The 25,479-nt window shown below is 39.7% G+C and overlaps 1 protein-coding gene across 1 annotated transcript in view; it reads left to right on the top strand.

Annotated features, from left to right (window-relative positions):
* Positions 1 to 25,479, top strand: part of ATP11C (ATPase phospholipid transporting 11C (ATP11C blood group)) — a gene marked incomplete at both ends in the record, with an annotated part of 161,827 nt that overhangs the window by 123,346 nt on the left and 13,002 nt on the right. The window contains 5 exons of the mRNA XM_079727592.1: positions 345 to 447; positions 1,930 to 2,075; positions 6,570 to 6,629; positions 18,816 to 18,943; positions 23,166 to 23,301. Of these exons, the coding sequence (XP_079583718.1) occupies positions 345 to 447; positions 1,930 to 2,075; positions 6,570 to 6,629; positions 18,816 to 18,943; positions 23,166 to 23,301 (573 nt within the window). The remainder of the gene's footprint in view (positions 1 to 344; positions 448 to 1,929; positions 2,076 to 6,569; positions 6,630 to 18,815; positions 18,944 to 23,165; positions 23,302 to 25,479) is intronic.

Genomic DNA, 25,479 nt, shown 5'->3' with positions numbered 1-25,479 from the left:
CTCTCTGGTCTCCACTTTCTCTCATTCAGTACGTGATCTGAAAGGACACAGGAAGCAATGACAAAAGAGGGAAGGGTGCTGACCTCTAATGTAGGTATGAGACATGGTTTTTGATAGTTCATACATTCGCAAAACCAGAAACAAGTAGGCGCCAGTATTACATTTTGAAAAGCTGTGTTCTTCTGCCCCTGAGAATTCAAGACTGGTTGTACTTATATGCACAAGCTACCTTTCTGTTTGAAGGCCTCCATTTACAAGTGTGAATGAGGCAAATACCCACAATGTAGTACAATCTCACATTCTGCTTTGACCTTTTCTATACCTCTTTTGTATTTAATGTTTAGATTGTGAGAATGGTGAAGAATTTAAAAGGCAGCCCAATAACACTGTCGATAGGTGATGGTGCCAATGATGTTAGTATGATCTTGGAATCCCATGTGGGCATAGGTAAGAAACATCTAATGAGATGGCAGCTGTAAGGTATCAGTATTGCTTTTAGGTAGAGTGGTCTTATTATTCTAGAGATTGTTTTGGTTGCTCATCTTGAATCCGAATTTGGGAATGATCATTGTTAATCAAAAGAAGGTCCTCATCGGATCATGGAATATGTCCATGCCAGAGTCCTACCCATGGTGGGAATGTAGCAATACAGAGTTGGAGGATATTATTATATTAGCCAAGTAAAGTGAATTTCCCAAACCTACTAGCCATGCAGTTGATCATTTAGCTCTCACTTTGGCAGCATGCATGAAATTTTATTGATTTTTCACCCCTGGCCAGATCGCCTGCTTATGTTGCTGCACTGTATCTTTTGAGATCCTTAACTGTTTGGGACTAAGAAACGATAATTGGCTGGCTGATTTTCCACATGGCAATATCTCTGCATGGCGGTTTGGGCTGTAGTTGTGAATTTACATGTCGGCATGCAACAACAGCTTCTCTAAAACCTGCACCCTTTCCTCCCCTGTCAGGCTGCTGGGAGGCAATCCTAACACCCCAGCAAGTGGTTTTTTGGTGGGTGAGAAATAATGGAAGTAGTACCTTGGGGATTATTGTACCACAGTTTGGATTCCCAAATTCTTTCCATTTGCAAGTAACCCTACTTAGTGTGGAACTAGAGTTCAACTCATTGGTTATTGACTGTGGAAATGGCCTAAAGCTGCTTGAGCTTATGGAATACTTGGGCTGCTACTCAGCCTTGCAGGACATTTGGTCTTGTCTAAAACGTCCATAACACATTTGGTCCATGCAAAAGGCCCTTGAAATTTGGTCCTGTCCAAAACCATTTGGCATGGACCAAATATGCTCGTGGACATTTTGGACAGACAGGACCAGATTTCAAAGACCTTTTGGCATGGACCAACTGTCTTATAGTCCAAATGTCTTGACATTTTGGACAGGACCAAATTTCAAGGATCTTTGGTGTGAACCAACTGTCTTACGAACATTTTGGACAGGACTAAGTGTTTGCCAACCACTACTCAGTATCATTCAGTATAAGGACTTAACCATCTCATTATAACTCTTCAGGTTTGAGCTTTTAGACCATAATCCCCAGGTCTCTGAGTTGCTTTAATATGGCACCTAGTCTGGTGTCATGCATAATTAATCACTTACTAAGTACCTTTAAAATAATTTTCAGATTTAACTTTTTCCTCAGGATAATTTTTGCCTTATAATGATTAAAATAATGATTCTATTAATTATTTTATGTTTTGTTATAAATAGGTAATTGTCAATTAAACATAATTTTACTTCTTATTGGTAAGTCTCACTGTCACTGTTGAAAGCACTTTTTGCTTAAGAAAACAAATCTAAACTATTCAACTGAACTATACATGTAAGCAAGTAAAAAATACGAAAGTAACAAGTCAGGTGGTTACTTATTCTATAAAAATACTCACCCTATAGAGATTTTTCTTTTTTTAGGTATCAAAGGCAAAGAAGGTCGCCAAGCAGCCAGGAATAGTGATTATTCTGTCCCAAAGTTTAAACATTTAAAGAAACTGCTGTTGGCTCACGGACACCTATATTATGTAAGAATAGCACACCTTGTACAGTATTTCTTCTATAAGGTATGTGATGAAATACTTGTGATTTAACTTATGACTATTTAACCCAGCATTGGCTCAGCTTGGTTGTAGGTTTTTTTTCCTTCTTTTTTCATGTTTCTTTTACTGTCTTAGTACTGAAATTTGTGGTCAGCAAAACAGAGGCAGTCTATTTAACGAATCAGAAACCAGAAATTCCTTTTAATGCAAGAGATTTGAGATGAAAATGTTTAAGTCAACTTTCTTAAAGTATAGTTTAAATACAGTGCAATGTACCCATTAAATGTTTATAGTTCAATTTTGACAAATGTATGCATCCATGTGGCTACCACCCGAACCAGATATAGACCATTTCTATCACCCCAGAAAGTTTACTTGTGCTCCTTTCCAGTCTTCTCCACCCCTGCACCAAACAACTAATCTGATTTACATTACTCTGTGATATATAGTAACATATATGGCATATAGCATATAAATTTAGATATAATTTATGCAACATACGCATTAGGTTTGCCTGTTTTAGACGTGTACCAGAACTTGATCTCCTGTCCTATGTTTTATTGTATACAGTTTTTTAAAGTTTTTTTCACTTTTTGTTTTGAGATAATTTCATACTTTTTAAAAGTTTCAAAATTAGTGAAACCTCATATACTCTTTGCCCAGCTTTGCCAACTGTTAACACCTCAGATAACCCACAACATAGTTACCAAGATCAGTAAATTGATATTAATTGGCCCATTATTAACTAGTCTATATACTGTACTGGAATTTTGCTAATGGTCCCACAGGTTTTCTTTTTGTGGTCCATTTCAGGCTCATGGTTGCATTTAAGGATCATGATCTCCTTAGTCTTCTTTAACCAAGGATAGTTCCTGTCTTTTTTGTCCTAATGATCTTAACATGTTTGAAGAATGCTGGCCAGTTAGTTTGTAGAATGTCCCTCAATTTGGGTTTGTCTAATGTTTGCCTGTTATTAGACTCAGGTTTTGCATTTGGGCACAATTACCACAGAAGCACTATTGCAACCTGCTGAATGCATCATATCCCGAGGCACATGTTGTCAATATGTCTCATGATAATGTCAACTTTGATAAGCTGGTTCAGATGGTGTTCTGAGGGTCTCAAGACCCCTCAGTTTTGCTCTGTGTAGTTTCATTTGAAAAGAGCATTCTCCTGCTAAACTAGATATTTTATTCTATGTTGAAATTCATTACTATCATTGTTCATTCTGTTACTCAAATTGTCACAGATTTGGCGCCTGTTTCCTTTCACCATGTCCCCATCATTTTTAAATTTTTATTTTATTGTGATAACACTTAACATGAGCTCTATGCACTTAACAGATTATTAAGTGTATGATACAGTATTGTTAAGTACAACAGATCTCTAGTACTTACTCGTCTTGCATAACTAAAACTGTATACCCATTGAGTAGCAACTCCCCGTTCCTCCCTCCCCACCCCTTCCCCCTCCCCTGGCCCTAACCTTTTTTGAAGTCTTGTTTATTTTCTGGTACCACATGATGTTCTAGGCTCCTCTTGTATTTTTCCTGCCCCAGTCCTGGATTCAGACTTTTCTGCAAGGATCACTTATTCCTTTGCATTATTCGCAAATGGTATTTAGAAATCAAGATCTGGGTGCTAGTTGTGCTCATCACTACTGAGCTGAAGTTGTTGGGCTGAAATTAAAGGTATCTGTATAAACTCAATACTTGAACTCAGTTTATACAGATACCTTTGATTAAATCCGGCAGCACAAGGTTCATTGTAACCCTTCCCTTTTCCATTTAGTAACTCCTTTCTTCAGTGGTGAGAAACCTGGTTCTCATCCTCATTGTGTTTATTTATTTGCTAACTCCTCAAGTACTCTTCAAGTAGTTCCAGAATTGCTACTCATACTCCTGTGAGAAACAAATCTAACTTGAGAAATATATTTGTGAGCACTTTTTGTCTTTAGTTTTTGTCTTTAGTCTTAGAGAATGTAGTCAAAACACCGTTTCCAAAATTACTTTTTTTTTTCTCCTTTTCCACCATTTCAGTGTGGTTATGTTATTTATATAGTTAAGGTTTGTGGGGCCTTGGACTCAGTAACTTAACAGCCCCATGAGGGGATGGATGGTTATTCTCTCTTACCTCCCCTTAGTAGGAGAGCCTGTGAAGATTTGCCATACAGATCTGCCTAGCAATCTGATCCTATTCCAGAAGCTTGGTTTCCCTCTTTAAGATTTTGGCCTGCAATTCAAGCAACTGCCACCAGATGGAAGGAATGCTCTGTTAAGAAAAACAAAACAAGCATTAAAATGGCTAATATTTACCAGTGGTCAGTAATTTACATATCCTGGTTCCCAGTTTAGGGGATTCTGTCTTCATTAGGATTTCTATGCCCATTATCATCTTAGTTACTGACTTAGCAATATTCCTGTTTTAGTGCTGCCTTTTGTCCCAAGATGATTTCTAATACCTTTGACCCTCTTTGGCTGCCTTACTCTTATCTTGCCATTGCATCTTCAAGTTGTTGCCCACCCCTGGAGTACTGCACTGACAGGTCTTCCTGCTTTCTATTTCTCCATTCGCTCCTCCTTGCATAATTGAGCCAGGTTAATGTTTAGAAAATACCACTTTTCAACTTGTCCTCCAGAAACTACACTCTCCATTGTCTTAAGAGTTAGTCTGGCTTTTAAGGCACCCCACAGTCTGACCGTGCCCTACCTTATATGTTTAAAATACATATGGCCTTACCTTGGTTCCTGCTATCACCATATCCTATTCATCTGTAACACCTAGTTCAAAGTCTAACTTCTTTATTCATTCAATCAACAAATATGTTTGAATGTGTTACCATGTGCCAAGCATTGTTTCAGGCGCTTGAGAATTCATAATGGAATAAGACAGGCGAAGTCCCTGTTTTCATGGAACTGTTATTCTAATGGGAGGGTCAGACCTCCCCTTCCCACAAAGCAGCCCCATAATCCACACCAAGCACTGCCTCTTCCAACCTCAGAACACTTCTTTTATATACATAAAGTATGACTCTAGAAAGGCTACAGACAGTATTTTGTATTCTGCCAGAACTGATACATACGAATGAGTGTTGCCCTTCCAGGTGATAACCTTGGGAGCTCCAACACTCTGGTGCTGTAGGACTTATTCGAAATACATGTAGCAGTTTTCTGTAGAAATGTCCTCCAGAGCCTGCAGTGTATATTTACCTAAATATCCTCAGCTGCTGCAGTTGTTCATGCTTTAATGATCCATTGGATTTTTAAAACAGCCTCAAGTCTCCCAGCCTTGTAAATTAGCTAAGTGAGAATGTGTGAGAGGAGGAAAGAGACTGGTTTTTTGACATGGCTCAAAAATGGGCTGTTGGGGACTTCCCTGGTGGTGCAGTGGTTAAGAATCTGCCTACCAATGAAGGGGACATGGGTTCAAGCCCTGGTCTGGGAAGATCCCACATGTCGTGGAACAGCTAAGCCCATGCGCCACAACTACTGAGCCTGTGCTCCAGAGCCCACAAGCCACAACTACTGAGCCCACGTGCCACAGCTACTGAAGCCTGCGTGCCCTAGAGCCTGTGCTCCACAACAAGAGAAGCCGCTGCAATGAGAAGGCCACGGACCGCAACAAAGAGTAGCCCCCGCTCGCCATAACTAGAGAAAGCCCGTGCGCAGCAATGAAGACCCAACGCAGCCAAAAATAAATAAATTTATTTATTTAAAAAAATAGAGCTATTGAAGGTGCTGCCCTAAGAGAAATCCAGAGACACCATGAACAAGTGACAGCAGCGCTGAAATACAGTCACAGCCTGTATTGAAGGACAGCACTCATTTGAAAATATTAGTTCTGGTGGTTTTGCCTGAAGACGTTAATTTTAGTATTTATCATCTTACCTAGTGGCTTTTACTGCCTTATGAATTCTCAGCTTGTATTTTTTTAATATGTTTGTTTTTAGTGTTCTCCCAGTTAAATGATAAATCCCTTAGAAGTAAGAAGTCTTGTTTTTTGTATCACCCACAGCATCATCTTTACATATAGTAGGTGATCAATAATAACAGTTAATTGTTTGATGAGGCAGTAAAGCATTAGTTGATACTTGTTCGTGTCAATGTACACTATAATTTCCTGACTACTTATTGGCATTAATTGACTTTTAAATATAGACTTACGGCTTTATGTCAGTCTACTTTGTGATGAATTTGCAAACCCACTTGGCATTTAAGGTGCAGTACCATTAGGTGTTCATATTATATGAGCTCATTTCTTCCCTAGAAGAATAGCAAGAGGGTCTCATAAAGTAAGTGAGGTCCTCTTCTGCCTTGGTAGGGCAAAAGTTGGTATTAATATGAATGTAATGGTTTGTTTTGAATTGTTTCCTTACAACTCTGGAGTAGAAGTTTATTGCATTGTGACATTAGAAGGACTTAGGACTGCCTGTAGACTATCTGGAGTAGAGTTTCCTGTTTTACTTTAGAAAGTTGATCAAGTGAAAAGCATTAACCCTTTTCTTCATTTTTTTTTCCAGAACCTTTGTTTCATTTTGCCACAATTTTTGTACCAGTTCTTCTGTGGATTCTCACAACAGGTTTGTTTCCCTAGGTATTTCCTGTAATGTAGTTTTTCTGTTTGTTTTTTTGTTGTTGTTGTTTTGTTTAAATTTATTTTATTGAAGTATAGTTGATTTACAAGGTTGTGTTAGTTTCTGGTGTAGAGCAAGGTGATTCAGCAATACATACATATAATAGTTTCCACAGAAATGTTAGGGTTTTTTAAAATTATTTTTTATTTTTTATACATCAGGTTCTTATTAGTTATCTATTTTATACATATTAGTGCATATATGTCAATCCCACTCTCCCAATTCATCCCACCACCACGACCACCCCCCCGCGACTTTCCGCCCTTGGTGTCCATACGTTAGTTCTCTGCATCTATGTCTCTATTTCTGCCTTGCAAACCAGTCCATCCATACCATTTCTCTAGATTCCACATATATACATTAATGTATGATATTTGTTTTTCTCTTTCTGACTTACTTCACTCTGTATGACAGCCTCTAGCTCCATCCACATCTCTACAAATGACTCATTTCGTTCCTTTTTATGGCTGAGTAATATTCCATTGTATATACGTACCACATCTTCTTTATCCATTTGTCTGTCAATGGGCATTTACGTTGCTTCCATGAACTGGTTATTGTAAATAGTGCTGCAATGAACATTGGGGTCCTTTTTTTTTTGAATTATGGTTTTCTCTGGGTATATGCCCAGTACTGGGATTGCTGGGTTGTATGGTAATTCTATTTTTAGTATTTTAAGGAACCTCCATACTGTTCTCCATAGTGGCTGTATCAATTTACATTCCCACCAACAGTGCAAGAGGGTTCCCTTTTCTCCACACCCTCTCTAACATTTGTTGTTTGTAGGCTTTCTGATGATGCCCATTCTAACTGGTATGAGGTGGTACCTGATTATAGTTTTGATTTGCATTTCTCTAATAATTAGTGATGTTGAGCAGCTTTTCAAGTGCTTCATGGTCATCTGTATGTCTTCTTTGGAGAAATGTCTATTTAGGTCTTCTGCCCATTTTTTGGTTGGGTTGTTTGTTTTTTTAATATTGAGCTACATGAGCTGTTTATGTATTTTGGAGATTAATCCTTTGTCAGTTGATTTGTTTGGAAATAATTTCTCCCATTCTGAGAGTTCTTTTCATCTTGTTTGTAGTTTCCTTTGCTGTGCAAAAGGTTTTAAGTTTCATTAGGTCCCATTTGTTTATTTTTGTTATTATTTCCATTACTCTAGGAGGTGGATCAAAAAAGATCTTGCTGTGATTTATGTCAAAGAGTGTTCTTCCTGTGTTTTCCTCTAAGAGTTTTACAATGTCCGATCTTACATTTAGGTCTTTAATTCATTTTGAGTTTATTTTTGTGTATGGTGTTAGGGGGTGTTCCAGTTTCACTCTTTTACATGTAACTGTCCAGTTTTCCCAGCACCACTTATTGAAGACACTGTCTTTTCTCCATTGTATATCCTTGCCTCCTTTATCATAGATTAGTTGACCATAGGTGCGTGGGTTTATCTCTGGGCTTTCTATCCTGTTCCATTGATCTATTTCTGTTTTTGTGCTAGTGCCATATTGTCTTGATTACTGTAGCTTTTTTTAATGAATTTAATTTATTTTATTTTATTTTTTAATTTATTTTTGGCTGTGTTGGGTCTTCGTTGCTGCGTGCGGGCTTTCTCTAGTTGTGGTGAACAGGGGCTACTCTTCATTGAGGTGCGCAGGCTTCTCACTGTGGTGGCTTCTCTTATTGTGGAGCATGGGCTCTAGGTGCACAGGCTTCAATAGTTGTGGCTCGCGGGCTCTAGAGCGCAGGCTTAGTAGTTGTGGTGGATGGGCTTAGTTGCTCCGCGGCATGTGGGATCTTCCCGGACCAGGGCTCAAACCCGTGTCCCCTGCATTGACAGGCAGATTCGTAACCACTGCACCACCAGGGAAGGCCCTGATTACTGTAGCTTTGTAGTATAGTCTGAAGTCAGGGAGTCTGATTCCTCCAGCTCTGTTTTTTTCCGTCAAGACTGCTTTGGCTGTTCAGGGTCTTTTTTGTCTCCATACAAATTTTAAGATTTTTTTCTTCCAGTTCTGTAGAAAATGCCACTGGTAATTTGATAGGTATTGCATTGGATCTGTAGATTGCTTTGAGTAGTATAGTCATTTTCACAATGTTGATCCTTCCAATCCAAGAACATGATATGTCTCTCCATCTGTTTGTGTCATCTTTGATTTCTTTCATGAGTGTCTTATAGTCTTCTGAGTACAGGTCTTTTACCTCCTTAGGTAGGTTTCCTCCTCAGTATTTTATTCTTTTTGTTGCAATGGTGAATGTGATTGTTTCCTTAATTTCTCTTTGTGATCTTTCATTGTTAGTGTATAGGAATGCAAGAGACTTCTGTGCATCAATTTTGTATCCTGCAACTTTATGAAATTCATTGATTAGCTCTAGTAGTTTTCTGGTAGCATCATTAGGATTCTCTATGTATAGTATCATGTCACCTGCAAGCAGTGACAGTTTTACTTCTTTTCCAATTTGTATTCCTTTTATTTCTTTTTCTTCTCTGATTGCCGTGGCTAGGACTTCCAAAACTGTGTTGAATAATAGTGGCAAGAGTGGACATCCTTGTCTTGTTCCTGATGTTAGAGGAAATGCATTTGGCTTTTCACCATTGAGAATGAGGTTTCCTGTGTGTTTGTTGTATATGGCCTTTATTATGTTGAGGTAGGTTCCCTCTGTGCCCACTTTTTGGAGAGTTTTTATCATAAATGGGTGTTGAATTTTGTCAAAAGCTTTTTCTGCATCTGTTGAGATGATCATATGGTTTTTATTCTTCAGTTTGTTAATATGGTGTATCACATTGATTGATTTGCATGTACTGAAGAATCCTTGCAACCCTGGGATAAATCCCACTTGATCATGGTATATGATCCTTTTAATGTGTTGTTGGATTCTGTTTGCTAGTATTTTGTTGAGGATTTCTGCATCTATATTCATCAGTGATATTGGTCTGTAATTTTCTTGTTTTGTAGTATCTTTGTCTAGTTTTGGTATCAGGGTGATGGTGGCCTCATAGAATGAGTTTGGGAGTGTTCCCTCCTCTTCAATTTTTTGGAAGAGTGTGAGAAGGATGGGTGTTAGCTCTTCTCTAAATATTTGATAGAATTCGCCTGTGAAGCCATCTGGTCCTGGGCTTTTGTTTGTTGGAAGATTTTTAATCAGAGTTTCATTACTTGTGATTGGTCTGTTCATATTTTCTATTTCTTCCTGGTTCAGCCTTGGAAGGTTATACCTTTCTAAGAATTTGTCCATTTCTTCCAGATTGTCCATTTTATTGGCATAGAGTTGCCTGTAGTAGTCTCTTAGGATGCTTTGTATTTCTGCGGTGTCTGTTGTAACTTCTCCTTTTTTTTTCTCCTTTTTCATTTCTAATTTTATTGATTTGAGTCCTCTCCCTCTTTTTCTTGATGAGTCTAGCTAAAGGTTTATCAATTTTGTTTATCTTCTCAAAGAACCCACCTTCGGTTTTATTGCTCTTTGCTATTGTTTCCTTTGTTTCTATTTCATGTATTTCTGCTCTGATCTTTATGATTTCTTTCCTTCTGCTAACTTTGGGTTTTGTTTGTTCTTCTTTCTCTAGTTCCTTTAGGTGTAAGGTTAGATTGTTTACTTGAGGTTTTTCTTGTTTCTTGAGGTAGGCTTGTATAGCTATAAAATTCCCTCTTAGAACTGCTTTTGCTGCATCCCATAGGCTTTGGATTGTCGTGTTTTCATTGTCATTTGTCTCTAGGTAGTTTTTAATTTCCTCTTTGATTTCTTCAGTGATCTCTTGGTTATTTAGTAACGTATTGTTTAGCCTCCATGTGTTTGTGTTTTTTACGTTTTTTTCCCTGTAATTCATTTCTAATCTCATAGCGTTGTGGTCAGAAAAGATGCTTGATATGATTTCAATTTTCTTAAATTTACTGAGGCTTGATTTTTGACCCAAGATGTGATCTATCCTGGAGAATGTTCCATGTGCACTTGAGAAGAAAGTGTAATCTGCTGTTTTTGGATGGAATGTCCTATAAATATCAATTAAACCTATCTGGTCTATTGTGTCATTTAAAGCTTGTGTTTCCTTATTAATTTTCTGTTTGGATGATCTGTCCATTGGTGTAAGTGAGGTGTTAAAGTCCCCCACTATTATTGTGTTACTGTCGATTTCCTCTTTTATAGCTGTTAGCAGTTGCCTTATGTACTGAGGTGCTCCTATGTTGGGTGCATATATATTTATAATTGTTATATCTTTTTCTTGGATTGATCCCTTGATCATTACATAGTGTCCTTCCTTGTCTCTTGTAACATTCTTTATTTTAAAGTCTATTTTATCTGATATGAGTATTGCTACTACAGATTTCTTTTGATTTCCATTTGCATGGCATATCTTTTTCCATCCCCTCACTTTCAGTCTGTATGTGTCCCTAGGTCTGAAGTGGGTCTCTTGTAGACAGCATATATATGAGTCTTGTTTTTGTATCCATTCAGCAAGCCTGTGTCTTTTGGTTGGAGCATTTAATCCATTCACGTTTAAGGTAATTATCAATTTGTATGTTCCTATGACCATTTTCTTAATTGTTTTGGGTTTGTTTTTGTAGGTCCTTTTCTTCTCTTCTGTTTCCCACTTAGAGAAGTTCCTTTACCATTTTTTGTAGAGCTGGTTTGGTGGTGCTGAATTCTCTCAGCTTTTGCTTGTCTGTAAAGCTTTTGATTTCTCCATAGAATCTGAATGAGATCCTTGCAGGGTAGAGTAATCTTGGTTGTAGGTTCTTCCCTTTCATCGCTTTAAGTATATCATGCCACTCCCTTCTGGCTTGTAGAATTTCTGCTGAGAAATCAGCTGTTCACCTCATGGGAGTTCCCTTGTATGTTATTTGTCATTTTTCCCTTGCTGCTTTGAATAATTTTTCTTTCTCTTTAATGTTTGCCAATTTGATTACTCTCTGTTTTGGCATGTTTCTCCTTGGGTTTATTCTATATTGGAGTCTCTGCACTTCTTGGACTTGGGTGGCTATTTTCTTTCCCATATTAGGGAAGTTTTTGGCTATAATCTCTTCAAATATTTTCTTGGGTCCTTTCTCTCTCTCTTCTCCTTCTGGGACCCCTATAATGCAAATGTTGTTGCGTTTAATGTTGTCCCAGAGGTCTCTTAGGCTGTCTTCGTTTATTTTCATTCTTTTTTCTTTATTCTGTTCCACAGCAGTGAATTCCACCATTCTGTCTTCCAGGTCACTTATCCGTTCTTCTGCCTCAGTTATTCTGCTATTGATTCCTTCTAGTGAGTTTTCATTTCAGTTATTGTATTGTTCATCTCTGTTTGTTTGTTCTTTAATTCTTCTATGTCTTTGTTAAACATTTCTTGCATCTTCCCGATCTTTGCCTGCATTCTTTTTCTGAGGCCCTGGATCATCTTCACTATAATTATTCTGAATTCTTTTTCTGGAAGGTTGCCTATCTCCACTTCATTTAGTTGTTTTTCTGGGGTTTTATCTTGGTCCTTCATCTGGTACATAGCCCTCTGCCTTTTCATCTTGTCTCTCTTTCTGTGAATGTGGTTTTTGTTCCACAGGCTGCAGGATTGTAGTTCTTGCTTCTGCTGTCTGCCCTCTGGTGGATGAGGTTATCTAAGAGGCTTGTGCAAGCTTCCTGATGGGAGGGACTGGTGGTGGGTAGAGCTGGGTGTTGCTCTGGTGGGCAGAGCTCAGTAAAACTTTAATCTGCTTGTCTGCTGATGGGTGGGGCTGGGTTCCCTCCCTGTTTGGTTGTTTAGCCTGGGGCGACCCAGCACTGGAGCCTACCAGGCTCTTTGCTCTTTGGTGGGGCTAATGGTGGCCTCTGGGAGGGCTCATGCCAAGGAGTACTTCCCAGAACTTCTGCTGCCAGTGTCCTTGTCCTCACGGTGAAACACAGCCACCCCCCACCTCTGCAGGAAACCCTCCAACACTAGCAGTTAGGTCTAGTTCAGTCTCCTAGGGGTCACTGCTCCTTCCCCTGGGTCCTGATGTGCACACTACTTTGTGTGTACCCGCCAAGAGTGGAGTCTCTGTTTCCCCCAGTCCTGTCAAAGTCCTGCAATCAAATCCTGCTAGCCTTCAAAGTCTGATTCTCTAGGAATTCCTCCTCCCATTACCGGACCCCCAGGTTGGGAAGCCTGACGTGGGGCTCAGAACCTTCACTCCAGTGGGTGGACTTCTTTGGTATAATTGTTCTCCAGTTTGTGTCACCCACCAAGCGGTTATGGGATTTGATTTTATTGTGATTGCACCCCCTCCTGCCGTCTCATTGCGGCTTCTCCTTTGTCTTTGTATGTGGGGTATCGTTTTTTGGTGAGTTCCAGTGTCTTCCTGTTGATGATTGTTCAGCAGTTAGTTGTGATTCCGGTGCTCTTGCAAGAGGGAGTGAAAGCACGTCCTTCCAGTTCACCATCTTGAACCAATCTCTGTAATGTAGTTTATATTTGCTATTAATTACCTTTTATGTATTGGATTGTAGAGATTAGAGAGGTATGCCCAACGTAAAAGGTTTTTTTTTTCTTAGTTCAACAGTTGATCTTCTTGGCCTGGTTTTTGACAATAGCAAAATTTTATATCTGTGCTTTAGTAATGGTCTTATTGTTATTTTATTTTTGAAAGTTATTTGGTATGTCCTGTTGGAATTGAGATCCTTTAAAAAGTATTTTTTTGTTTTTGTTAGTGTACACAATGTCTTCCAATAATCCAAAAATGTTATAGTTTATTATTTCATCAAATAAAATCTCATACCTTTGCATTTTCTCAGGTTGATTCTCTAGAAAAACATTGATGTTTAAGCTAGCAAAGAAGCTGTGATTCCTGGATAAAGCCTTGGATTAGTTAAGCAATTCTACACTTTTAGCCCTCTGTAGTTTTCTGAACATTTTTCACATATAGAATATGCTATATGTTAACTTGATACATAAGGGGGGATGGGCAGGCATGTTTGTAGGTTTGGTTTTTTTGGGGGTTTTTTTTGTTTTTTTTTGCGGTACACGGGCCTCTCACTGTTGTGGCCTCTCCTGTTGCGGAGCACAGGCTCCGGACGCACAGGCTCAGCGGCCATGGCTCACGGGCCCAGCCGCTCCGCGGCATATGGGATCCTCCCAGACCGGGGCACGAACCCGTATCCCCTGCATCAGCAGGCGGACTCTCAACCACTGCGCCACCAGGGAGGCCCTGTAGGTTTGTTTTAACAGCTGAACTGTATTTTGCATTGCTTCTAGTTGAAGTATAGCTACGTAAAGGAGCTATAATGCTCAATGACTCAGAAATTTTGTACTTAATCTATGAGCAATTCAGTGATTTTTACCAAATGAGCTGCTGGTAACATCATCACAGCTATTAGAGACTAATATTTTCTCTATTTCAAGGCATGTTCCATTCCTCATGATAGGAAGTGATTTTTTCCTAATTTCTTGGCAGTATTTTTTTTTTTTTTTTTTGCCGTAGGCGGGCCTCTCACTGTTCTGGCCTCTCCCCTTGCGGAGCACAGGCTCTGGATGCGCAGGCTCAGCAGCCATGGCTCACGGGCCTAGCCGCTCCACGACATGTGGGATCTTCCCGGTTCGGGGCACGAACCCGTGTCCCCTGCATCGGCAGGCGGACTCTCAACCACTGCGCCACCAGGAAAGCCCTCTTGGCAGTATTTTTAAGATAATGTAGTCTTCTCAATAGGAAGTGACTCTATTTATTTGTTTGTTTGTTTGGCTGCACCGGGTCTTAGTTGTGGCATGCAGGATCTTTAGTTGCAGCATCTGAACTCTTAGTTGCGGCATGTGGAATCTAGTTCCCTGACCAGGGATCAAACCCAGGCCCCCTGTATTGGGAGCGTGGAGTCTTAGCCACTGGACCACCAGGGAAGTCCCTGCTTTCTTTCTCTTGAACTTGCCTCTTTGCCATTTGGTATGCTGTCTCTTACATCAGTGCCATGTCATCAGCCCCATGATGCCAGTTAAGCCGATCCCTTTATGAATTAATCATCTACCGGCTGTAGAAAGTACTATCAGCCTTCTTGTATTCAAAGCTAACAGTATTGGTAACAGAGAGTTTTATAAACTCTGATGAATCTACTTTTCTTGAACATTCAGATTACTATTGATCAAAATGTTTGTAATTCCTCACTTCCTTGGATGATGAATGCAAGTTTAAAGGGACATTTTCAAATTTTGTAGCAAAGTGATAAAGGGAAGTTAGCTTTTTAAACCATGTTTACCAAGCACAAGTTGTATGAGGAAAGAAAGGACTTATTCCCTATAAAACCCTGGGCTGTTGGGGGTCTGGGGGTCTGCTTAGGTTCCCATAGGACTTGATGTTTGCCTTCTTCAGTTGCTCAACTGGTACATTCATTCATTTAACAAATACGTCTTGAGTGCCTACTGTGTGCCAGGCTAAGTGCCGGGGATATAACAGTGATCAAAACTCTTTACCGCATGGAGCTTGTGGGTACGGTGAGTGATAGGGGGAGAGACAGACAGCAATCAGACAGACAAACATATTATGTTGGGTACTGATATATGCTCTGAAGGAGAACAAAAAGCATAATAAATGGATAGAATGTGACTGGGGAAGAGAGCTGCTGTTTTAGACAAACTGACCTGGAAAGTTCTCTCTGATGAGGTGACATTTGGGCAGAGATTTAGAGGAGGTGAGGGAAGGAGCTAGGCAGACATCTTAGAAAAAGTATACCACGTAAAAGGAAGGTCTCTCTGAGGTAGTGATGTATTATACATATCTTTAGTTTTCACTTTGGCCTTGTGCTGAATGTAGAGAACTTTATTGCAAATATTTGTGGAATACATATAGATAGTCAGCCTTTTTCACTTCAGGTCTACTTCAGGTGTTCTCTGCAACCCTGGTACTTGGAGAGTGAGCTATGGAGAATGTAGAAATGGGACCAGGATGCAGATTATTTAAGCAAAATCAACTCTTTGTTTAGCAAAGCCTAGGTTAGTACTGGACTTTCTTCTGCATGAAAAGATACCCTTTATAACAGGTATAACAAGAAACAGTATTATCAACTAAACCTGTTTTGTTTTGTTTTTATAAGTTTATTTTATTTATTTTATTTTTGGCTGCATTGGGTCTTCATTGCTGTGTGCGGGCTTTCTCTAGTTGCCACAAGCGGGGGCTACTCTTTATTGTGGTGCGCGGGCTTCTCATTGCAGTGGCTTCTCTTGTTGTGGAGCACAGGCTCTAGGTGTGCGGGCTTCAGTAGTTGTGGCTTGCAGGCTCAGTAGTTGTGGCACATGGGCTCTAGGGTGCAGGCTCAGTAGTTGTGGTGCACGGGCTTAGTTGTTCCGTAGCACGTGGGATCTTCCCAGACCAGGGCTCGAACCCGTGTCCCCTGCATTGGCAGACGGATTCTTAACCACTGAGCCACCAGGGAAGTCCAATTTGTGTCACATTTAAATGCATTTTATTAATCAAAAAACACTTTATATATGTGAAAAATACATGTGACTATGCAATATTATTTATTCAGGTCACAGATGGTGGTTGCATGACAACATCTAGCACTGTGTAGAAAATACTGAACTCAATAAGTATTAGCTTCAAAACAAGGTTCATTATAAAAACCTTAATATTTTTTTCAATAAAGGAATATTTACAATATCAGATCAGTCCTTTACAAATATGTTTTAGCTTCCAGTCTCTAGTCATTCATTCATCCAATATTTACTGAATGCTTTCTGCATGCCAAGCTCTGTTCTAGGAGTTCCAGATTGTCAAAGCCAGTAAAACACTTGTAGTTGATCACATTAGGTTCATTACTCAATGCAACAAGAGTGTACACCATGAGGAACAGTAGGGCCTCTTAGGAAGCGAGTGTTAGAAAAGTCTTGTAAGATTTGGGCTTGAGTTAGGTGATTTGTGGAAGGGTTTAAGGAGTAGGGCCTTGCTGGGTGCTGTTAGCAGATGGGGGTAATTTTATGACTAAGCATGTTAGTAAATCTTATCCAGGAAGCCAACATGTCATTGGTCAAGAGGCAATAGTCACCCAAATCAGCCAGAATGTAGATGTTGGTCATTGTTGTGATTTGGACAATATTTATATTCTGTCTGTGTTCAAACGTGATTACAGAGTGTTTTTGTCTCGATACATCGAGGTCACACAGTGGCCTTGTTTGATGTTGCTGTTCTGCGAAATTGTTCATGTTCCACAGAGCGCCAGTGCCTAGCTGTGAGTGCCGGGCCAGCTCTTGAATGTCAGGGGCTGCTTTGCTTTTTCTCAAGCTACAGCTATCAATAAATAAATAGAGCTTAAATTCTAGTGTGAAGAGAGAGACAGTAAACATAATAAATTTATCATGTAAGTTAAAAGGTGATTAGTACTATGGGGGGGCACAGGATTGGGGGGAATGTGTTCAAGAGAGAGGAAGTGGCAAGGTAAATCAAGGTTGGTCTCACTAAGAAGGTAACAGACAGGTAAGAAGCTGGATCGAGGAGTAGGACTTTATATCCCCACCATTGTAGGAGCTTCTTTACTTTCAGAGAGAAAGGAATCCACTGGAGAGTTTGAACAAAACAATGATTTGATTTGACTTATTTTCCAGTAGAGCTACTTGGGCCATTGTGTTGAGAATAGACTGCAGGTCAAGGGGAGAAGCCGGGAGACCAATTAAAGGCTTGCAGAGTGGTCACAGTGGAGGGGCTAAGAAGTGATGTGGTTCTGAATGTATTTGAAAGTGGAGCTAGTAAACGGTGCTTAATAGATTGGATGTGGCTTGTGAAAAAGAGAAGAGTCAAGGATGAATCCAAGATTTCGGTTCTGGTTGATCAAAAAGATTTTGTTGCCCTTTCCTGAGATGCGGAAGACTTCAGGAGGAGCAGGTTTGAGGTGAGGGCAGGTCAGGAATTCAGTCTTGGACGTAAGTTTGAAATATGCTAGACACCCAAGAGGAGATATCAAGTGGGCAGTTGGATATATGGGACAGGTTTAGGCTAGATATGGGAATTTTCAGTGAATGGGTTATATTAAAACCACAGGACTAAATGAGATCACCTAGAGAGCGAGCATAAATAAAGTTCCAAACACCGAGTGCTGGAACACTCCAACACGGAGGGCTCAGGGAGAAGAGGCGCCTGAGAAGGAAGGGCTAGTGAGGTAGGAAGAGAATCACTCATTTCAAAAGATTTCTTGAGCACCTAAGGGGTACCAGGCACCAGGGTAGATACTGGGGTTGAAAACATTGTGGGGCCACTCACTGAGGTAGGGGACATGGGAGGAAGTAGATTTAAAGGGAAAGTTAATGAGTTTGGTTTTAGACGTTTTGAATTGCAGGTTGTCCTGTGGGACAACCAGCAGGAAGTTGGAAATTTTGGTCTGGAGCCTAGGGAATTCAGGACCAGAAAGAGTCATGACCATGTGAATATATTTAGCTTTTATTTTTGTGAATATTTATTTAATCCTTAGTAAATGGCCACATTCAATATCATAAATATACTCTGGAGAAGGTGATAGTGATATTTAAAACCATGTAAAATATTAACCCAAAAAACTGACACAGGCTGGCCACTGCTTATATTTAGTTTCCCTAAGGGGTTTCTGTCTTATACTTAATTGGTCTTCATTCGCTGAAAATCTTTTCAAAAGTTCTTAGTTAATATCCATTAGAAATAGAGCTTATCAGCCACATAGCACAGGGAGATCAGCTCGGTGCTTTGCGACCACCTACAGGGGTGGGATAGGGAGGGTGGGAGGGAGACGGAAGAGGGAGGAGATATGGGGATATATGTATACGTATAGCTGATTCACTTTGTTATACAGCAGCAACTAACACACCATTGTAAAGCAATTATACTCCAATAAAGATGTTAAAAAAAGAGTTTCTCCTTTACACATACTTATATATAAATTTACTTGTACTAATTAATAAAAAGAAAAGCATATATATTAAAAAAAGAGAAATAGAGCTTATAGCTTGTAAACATTCTGAATAAGATCATATTTTAAAAGGGAGGGTATTTTAATATGCCTTACAGTATGTTAGTTTCTTTTCTATAGTGGTCAGTTAGAGTGACCTTATTTACAAAACCTCCTTTGCTGCCACAAAAGGTGTGAAAGGAAACTGTCTTGTTTTAGCTTGTGATTTTTTTCTAAACACTTAAATATCCTCTTGCAGATGATTGTTACATTGCCTTTCTCTTCTGTGGTTTGTCATTACAGCCACTGTATGATGCCGCTTACCTTACAATGTACAATATCTGCTTCACATCCTTGCCCATCCTGGCCTACAGTCTACTGGAACAGCACATCAACATTGACACTCTGACCTCAGATCCCCGATTATATATGTAAGTTGAACATATGTAAGTTAACCCCCCGCCCGAGACTTTCAAAATTGTGGATTTCATTTTATCTACAGGTAGGAAGGACACAGAACTGCCCTCCTGGTTTGATTACATGGTTCTGTTCTGAATTTTTAGCTACTTAAACCAAACCATCCAGCTGGAAAATGATGTATTTCCTAGGTATTGATATATGTCCTGTAGTTGAATGGGTATGAATTATTTAGTTCAAAATCAGTAATTCCTAAAACTTTGCCTACATTGTCATAGAGTTCTAGTCTTAGATGGAGACACAATAGTTTAACTACCCGCCGCCCCCCACCTCTCCCAAGAAGGGCCACACAAGGATCTCTCGTGCTTTAGAATATTGATCCCTCCCTGTAATGGGTTGAACTGATGATGTTATGTTAGGCTTTCTCATGTAAACTGCCCCTGAAATATAGCCTCCCGAGTGCTTTGTTAGCCGCATTCTAAAATGGCGTTGTTGAAGAAAACAATTAAGTCATCAAGCCATTATATTCATTTTGTGTTAGTTGGAAATACATGCTTTTCTCTATGGGTGGGGGACTTGGCAGTAGCCCCAGTTTCTTAACCTTTGATTAAATTGGATTTTTATAAGTGAAGTTTACAGCTAAAGATAAAGATATTAATTTACAGCAGGTTGTAAGCGTTGCTAAATAGTGGGTAGCAAGTGCAATAGAGAGACTTGGGTGTGATTCATTGGTGTGAAGTGAAGGTGCACAAATTTAAGGGATGTCTTTAACCAGTATGACTCATGAAACTCACATCTAGGAATTGTTAGACTTAACCAGGTTTATAAAATTAGTTGTCATTTTAAAGGTATTTATTATAAAAAATTTGAAACATGCAAAGAGTGTAGCAAAAATACTATTTATATAGTAAACTTCCCTGTCCTTACCACTCAACTTCAACGATTATCAATTCAGGGCCAATCCTGCTTCATTAATAACCTTGTCTTCTCTATCAAGGACTTATTTTGAAGCAAATATCAAACTATATAAAATAGTTATTTCAACATGTATCTTTTACATGTACTGTTATAACAGTACACTATCATACCTAAAAATTTAGCAAGTCCATGATATCATCAAATATCCAGTCAATGCTCAAATTTTTCCAGTTGACTCAATTTCTTTTTATAGCATGCTTGTTTGAAACAGTATATAAGGCCATATACTGCAGTTGGTTAATATGCTTCTTGAGACTCTCTTAATCTGTAGGTTAAATTGGCAATTTATTTGTTAATGAACCAGATAATTTATCTTGTAGCATTTCCCCCAATCTAGAGTTTGCTGATTGCCTCATCATGGCAGTAACATACTCTGCTTTTCCCTGTATTTCTTGCAAAGGGTATTGTTAGATCTAAAGGGGAATCATAGAAATCTTGGTAGAAATCTTCCAGAGCATCAGCTCTCACACCTTCTTTTTTTAAAAAAAATGAGGACCCAGGGCCCGGAAATGACTTGCCTAAGGACACAGTGTGTAACAAGAGGCCAGAGCAAGATCAGATTTCTATCCTCCTGATGACCGGCCCTGTGCTCTTTTCCACAGGCTGGTGGTTTTCAAAGATTGAGTAGCAGTATTCTGTTTTCAGACAACAACTAAAGTGAAGACCAGTAGTGCAGTTACTCTGGTTGAAGGGGGGTTTGGGTGGCAGTGAGCAGAATGCCTCCCATTCAGTCCCACCGAGAGCTCTAGCTAATCGCCTGCACTCTGATCCCAGCTCTGCCACTGACTCTGTAGCCTTGCTCAGGTTACTTGACTGAGATGGGCCTCAGTTTCCTCTTCAGTAACAATAGATCCAATCACAATGTTTTGGGGGAAGATTAAATGAGTGACTACATGTAAAAACTTACAGTGGTGCCTGGCACCTAGTAAGTTTTCAATAGATGGTAGCTATTAATCTTATTATTCTAACACTCTTCTCCACATAACTTCAGGGCTATGCTGAGCACTTTCATACATTAAGAATGTTGAAAACTTGAAGCAAGCTGTTGAGTACAAATTCTTAAGGGTTTCCATGAAGTTTTAGTTACCGCATGCAGGTGTAGGTCATGAATTTTTAAGCAATTTTGCATAGAGGGCATACTTGCCACATACGATGGAGAAATGAAAGCCATGGCATACCTATCACCCAGCCCACAATGCAGCTGCCTGCCTGCCCACTCTGATGAGACTGTGCTCTCAGCCTGTCACTGTATTGGAGATTGCTCTGTTACTCTGAGCATTCCTTTGTAAACGTGAAGCTCTAGCCTTCATATGTGTCTCTCTCTGCATTTGTACCACTTAATGTTACTTGTGGCCTTGTGTAGCATATTATAGATATCACCTTCGGGGACTTAGTGACACAGGCGTTTACCAAAAGTTTTGAGGTGAAATGTGACATAATTGGATCTTTTCATATTTTTTGAGAGAAATTTGAAAAGTAAACTGTAGTTCTTTTCTAGAGGGTAGAGGCATAGTCTGTTTCTTCTACAACTTTAAAAGGCAAAAGAAAGGTCCTGGTACATCTACTGCCTCCCATTGTATGGAGGTGCTCAGGCCTGTGCTGCTGGTCAACTGCTCCCCCCACAATCTTCACTCCCTCGTGTTGCCCCTCACGTTGGCTGTCATATCCTGAGTTAACAACAGGTTCATCATTCACCTGAGCGCAGCTAGAAAACCTCAACTATAACCCAACACACCATGACTCCCCTTCCTTTCTTCCCATGACATGTAATGTAAATCCAGTGACTGGCTTGAAAGACAGGAACCACTTCCTGCCTCAGCCCAAGTCAGTGACTCTCAAAAGCCTCATTGGCTGGCAGTTGCTGGGCCCTCCTTGCAAGGATCTTTAAGGGAGGTGCCTTCCCTGTGGCTCCCAGTTGCCTTGGGAACATGACTTACTGGCTGTGGGGAGAGCTTGTTTCTGGGAAGCAGCTACCTCTTTCCCCCTGCAATTTATCCAAGGCATACAGCAGCGTATTGCTTTATGCATCCCCCTACATTGCTGATTTCTGTGTGCACCTGGAAATCCTAGTAGGTAAAAGTTGCATAATTGCTATTTTTTCAGGAAACCCTACAGCACTCCATACCAACTGAACAAGGATCAGTTGTATTTACATCACAAAGGTCTTTCTTATTCATTACAGCCCAGTGACATTCTTGGTAGTATTGGCAACAGGTGTGCTATTTGAGTGATTACATACCTTTTGATAAATGTTAAGAGGAATTTGAAATAGAAGCTAAAAGAATTCCATGCACAGACCCATCTTCCTTTTGCCCCATTAGAGTTGTTAGCCTTCTTCAACATTCTGACTTGTACCCAGAAGACTGTGCTATTTTTGACAGATGTTAAACTTTTGATCTGGCCACCTGCCATTTATCAAAGCATGACTGTACAGCTTCGAACATGTTATTTGACTCAATTTTAAAAATATAAAGGATACCCCAAGACCTAAGAAAGGTTAAATTCCCAGGCAGAAATCTTGATTAAACTAAATATTTTAACATAGTTGCAAAGCCATGGTAGCTTGGTTGAGAGCATGTGATTTAAAGTCAAATCAGTCTAGGATTGTATACTAGCTCTGTCCCTTACTAACTGAGTGAACTCTGGCATACTGCTGTACTAGTGGTTCCCAAACTTTACTGCACATTAGAATTACCTGGGGAGTTTTTAAATTATCCTGGTTGCCCAGGTTACACCTCATGCCAGTTAAATCAGAATGAGGGTGGGAGCCAGGCATCAATGTTTTTAAAGATCCCCTGGTGATTCTAGTGTGCATCAAAGTTTGGAAACCATTATGATACACCTTTGTGAGGCTCATTATTTGTAAATGGTAGTGATAAGAATATCTATTTCATGTGGGTTTTGTGTATACAAAAATGGACAATGTAAAACTCTTAACCCACTTTTATAAGCATATAATAAGTACTCAGTAAATGAGAGCTAATTATTATTGATGATATTATTATTGTCAGCGGCCAGAATTTTAACTTAGAAGCACTTTGACAGTTTACTGCAACACCTCAGACAGGAGGTGATTGCACAAAGACAAACCTGCAGCTCGGTCTGGGCTTTTATCAAAAGCTTACCAGTCCCCTCAGGGACAGCTCCCTTCATTCTAACAGGGTCAAACCCCATGCGCACCTTTGGCGTTTCACTGTATCTTTAAATAAACAGCCTACAGAGATTCATTAACTTGTGTATTTTCCTATTTCTCAATAGGAAAATTTCTGGAAATGCCATGCTGCAGTTGGGCCCCTTCTTATATTGGACATTTCTGGCTGCATTTGAAGGAACAGTGTTCTTCTTTGGGACTTATTTTCTTTTTCAGACTTCATCCTTAGAAGAAAATGCAAAGGTAAAAAAAAACCATCATTACATCTTTCGGTATTACAAGCATGGCTTAAGTTTTTTTCCATCGGCACTGGATCCATCATACACATACTCTAGCTGTAATCATTTTGCAAATTATTTTTCTAAAGGTATGGGTATTTAGTTCTCACAATGTCCTTAGAACAATAGAAGTGTTGAAGTGAGAAATCACTTCCTGCATGCACGGCTAACTAGACAGCTTATGTGCAAACCTCTGGAAGCTTAACTTGGCTGTAATTTTACTAGATGAACAGAGTTCTTGGGATTTCAGACTTTGGACCTGTACACTTTGACGTGAGCAAGTCTTTTCCTGTTTTAAAAGCAATGTCTGTCCCTACTCAGTTCTTACTCATAGTGGCCTTCCGTGCTTAGAGTGGAAGGGGGTAGCTGCCGTATGTTTGCAGTATTTGCCCAATAATTAGGGAATTCCCTTCTCTTCCTCCTTCCTTTTCACATGGGAGCATAGTGTTTTCCAGAAAGGCTACACAGATCCTGCCAGTGTCTTCCCAGCCAGCGACTACATAGGTCAGCACCTGCATTGGGGTGATTTTGCCCTGGCTGTGCTCTAGGAGAGAATTGCCAATGGGGTGAGGTCTTCTGGCAGCCACACAGTGGAAAATCAAACCCACCACCTTGCATGCTGCGTTCACTATGTTCTTTGCTATTTCTGGGCTTCCTCTTTTATGGTCATTCATTGGTTATAATCATATGAAGCAAAGCAAAGGTTCAAAAAGACTTTACTGAGTACACTGACTATGTCTAGAACTGAGACAGTCAACATCTGTTACAGAAGTGATAGGCTCAGTGAATTTGAATGATACTTTGAAATTAGGTACTACAGTTAGAACCTCTCTAATTTGGACTAACAGAAATCAGTTTAGTGTGAATCCATTAAAATTATTAATCACTGAGTAACTGTTGAGGAAATACAGACCTAGTACTTCAGAGTAGGCACATGTAGCATTTGCCAGGGAGACGGCCCTACTAAATCTCTCGGTGCATCCTCGGGCCAGTCCCTTCAGTTTTCCAAGTCACCTTTGCCCAACAGTAAGAAGAAGAAATTCGATTTTATGATTTCTCAGGTCCCTTCAGCTTTATGACTGATTCTGTAACTCCAATTTTTTATTTTGTATTTATTTGCCACATAAATTATATAGAACTGACTGTACCCTCCTGCAACTCTATTGACATGGTTCATTTGCTCAGCAAAGTCTACTGGTGGTACATGGGGAGCCTCAACCCACCCTGTATCCAAGTCATCACTCATTTTGAGTTCATGGAGTCCAAATGAATTAGATTTTATTGTATATTGTTTGCTAAAATTACAATAAGTATATGGACTACGATCAGCAATTAAATATAACACCATGTACGATTTGATCAAATCCTTTTTTTGCTATTAACCTTAATTTTTGTTTTTATTTTTTTAAAACCTTTTACATTTCATTTTCTGTTTTAATGTTATGCATTCAGATCTTGACAGCATTTGGTAAGCATATGTGCCATTCATTGCCATCATTTGGGTTTATATACATGGTATCTGCTTTTCTTTGATGTGCACATGCTGACAGCTCTAATATTTTTTTTTTTTTTTTTTTTTTTGTGGTACGCGGGCCTCTCACTGCTGTGGCCTCTCCCGTTGCGGAGCACAGGCTCCGGACGCGCAGGCTCAGCAGCCATGGCTCACGGGCCCAGCCGCTCCGCGGCATATGGGATCCTCCCAGACCGGGGCACGAACCCGTATCCCCTGCATCGGCAGGCGGACTCTCAACCACTGCGCCACCAGGGAGGCCCGACAGCTCTAATATTTACAGCCACAAAATTAGACTCTATTTTATTTGTTTTTTTATTGAGATATAATTGACATATAGCATTATATTAGTTTCAGGTATATAACATAAGGATTCGATATTTCTATGTACTGAATGGTCACCACAGTAAGTCTAGTTACCCTCTGTCATCATATACTCTATTTTTAAAATGTGAGTTCATTTGTCTGCAAATTAGTCTTTATTTATACATAGAGATCTTTAGATCTATATTATAGGAAAAGCCCAAATCAAACTCTTTAGATATAGGAGCCATCCAAATGAGTTGTTTTTATGAACGTTACTGTTAGTGGAATAGGGTTTTTCCTGCCTGTATCACACCAGTGTGTTCCCTG

The sequence above is a fragment of the Hyperoodon ampullatus genome (assembly GCF_949752795.1).
Source record: "Hyperoodon ampullatus genome assembly, chromosome: X".
In the NCBI taxonomy this organism is placed as follows: Eukaryota; Metazoa; Chordata; class Mammalia; order Artiodactyla; family Ziphiidae; genus Hyperoodon; species Hyperoodon ampullatus.
The sequence above is the reverse complement of the archived record's forward strand: the minus strand, read 5'-3'. Positions and strand labels throughout refer to the sequence as shown.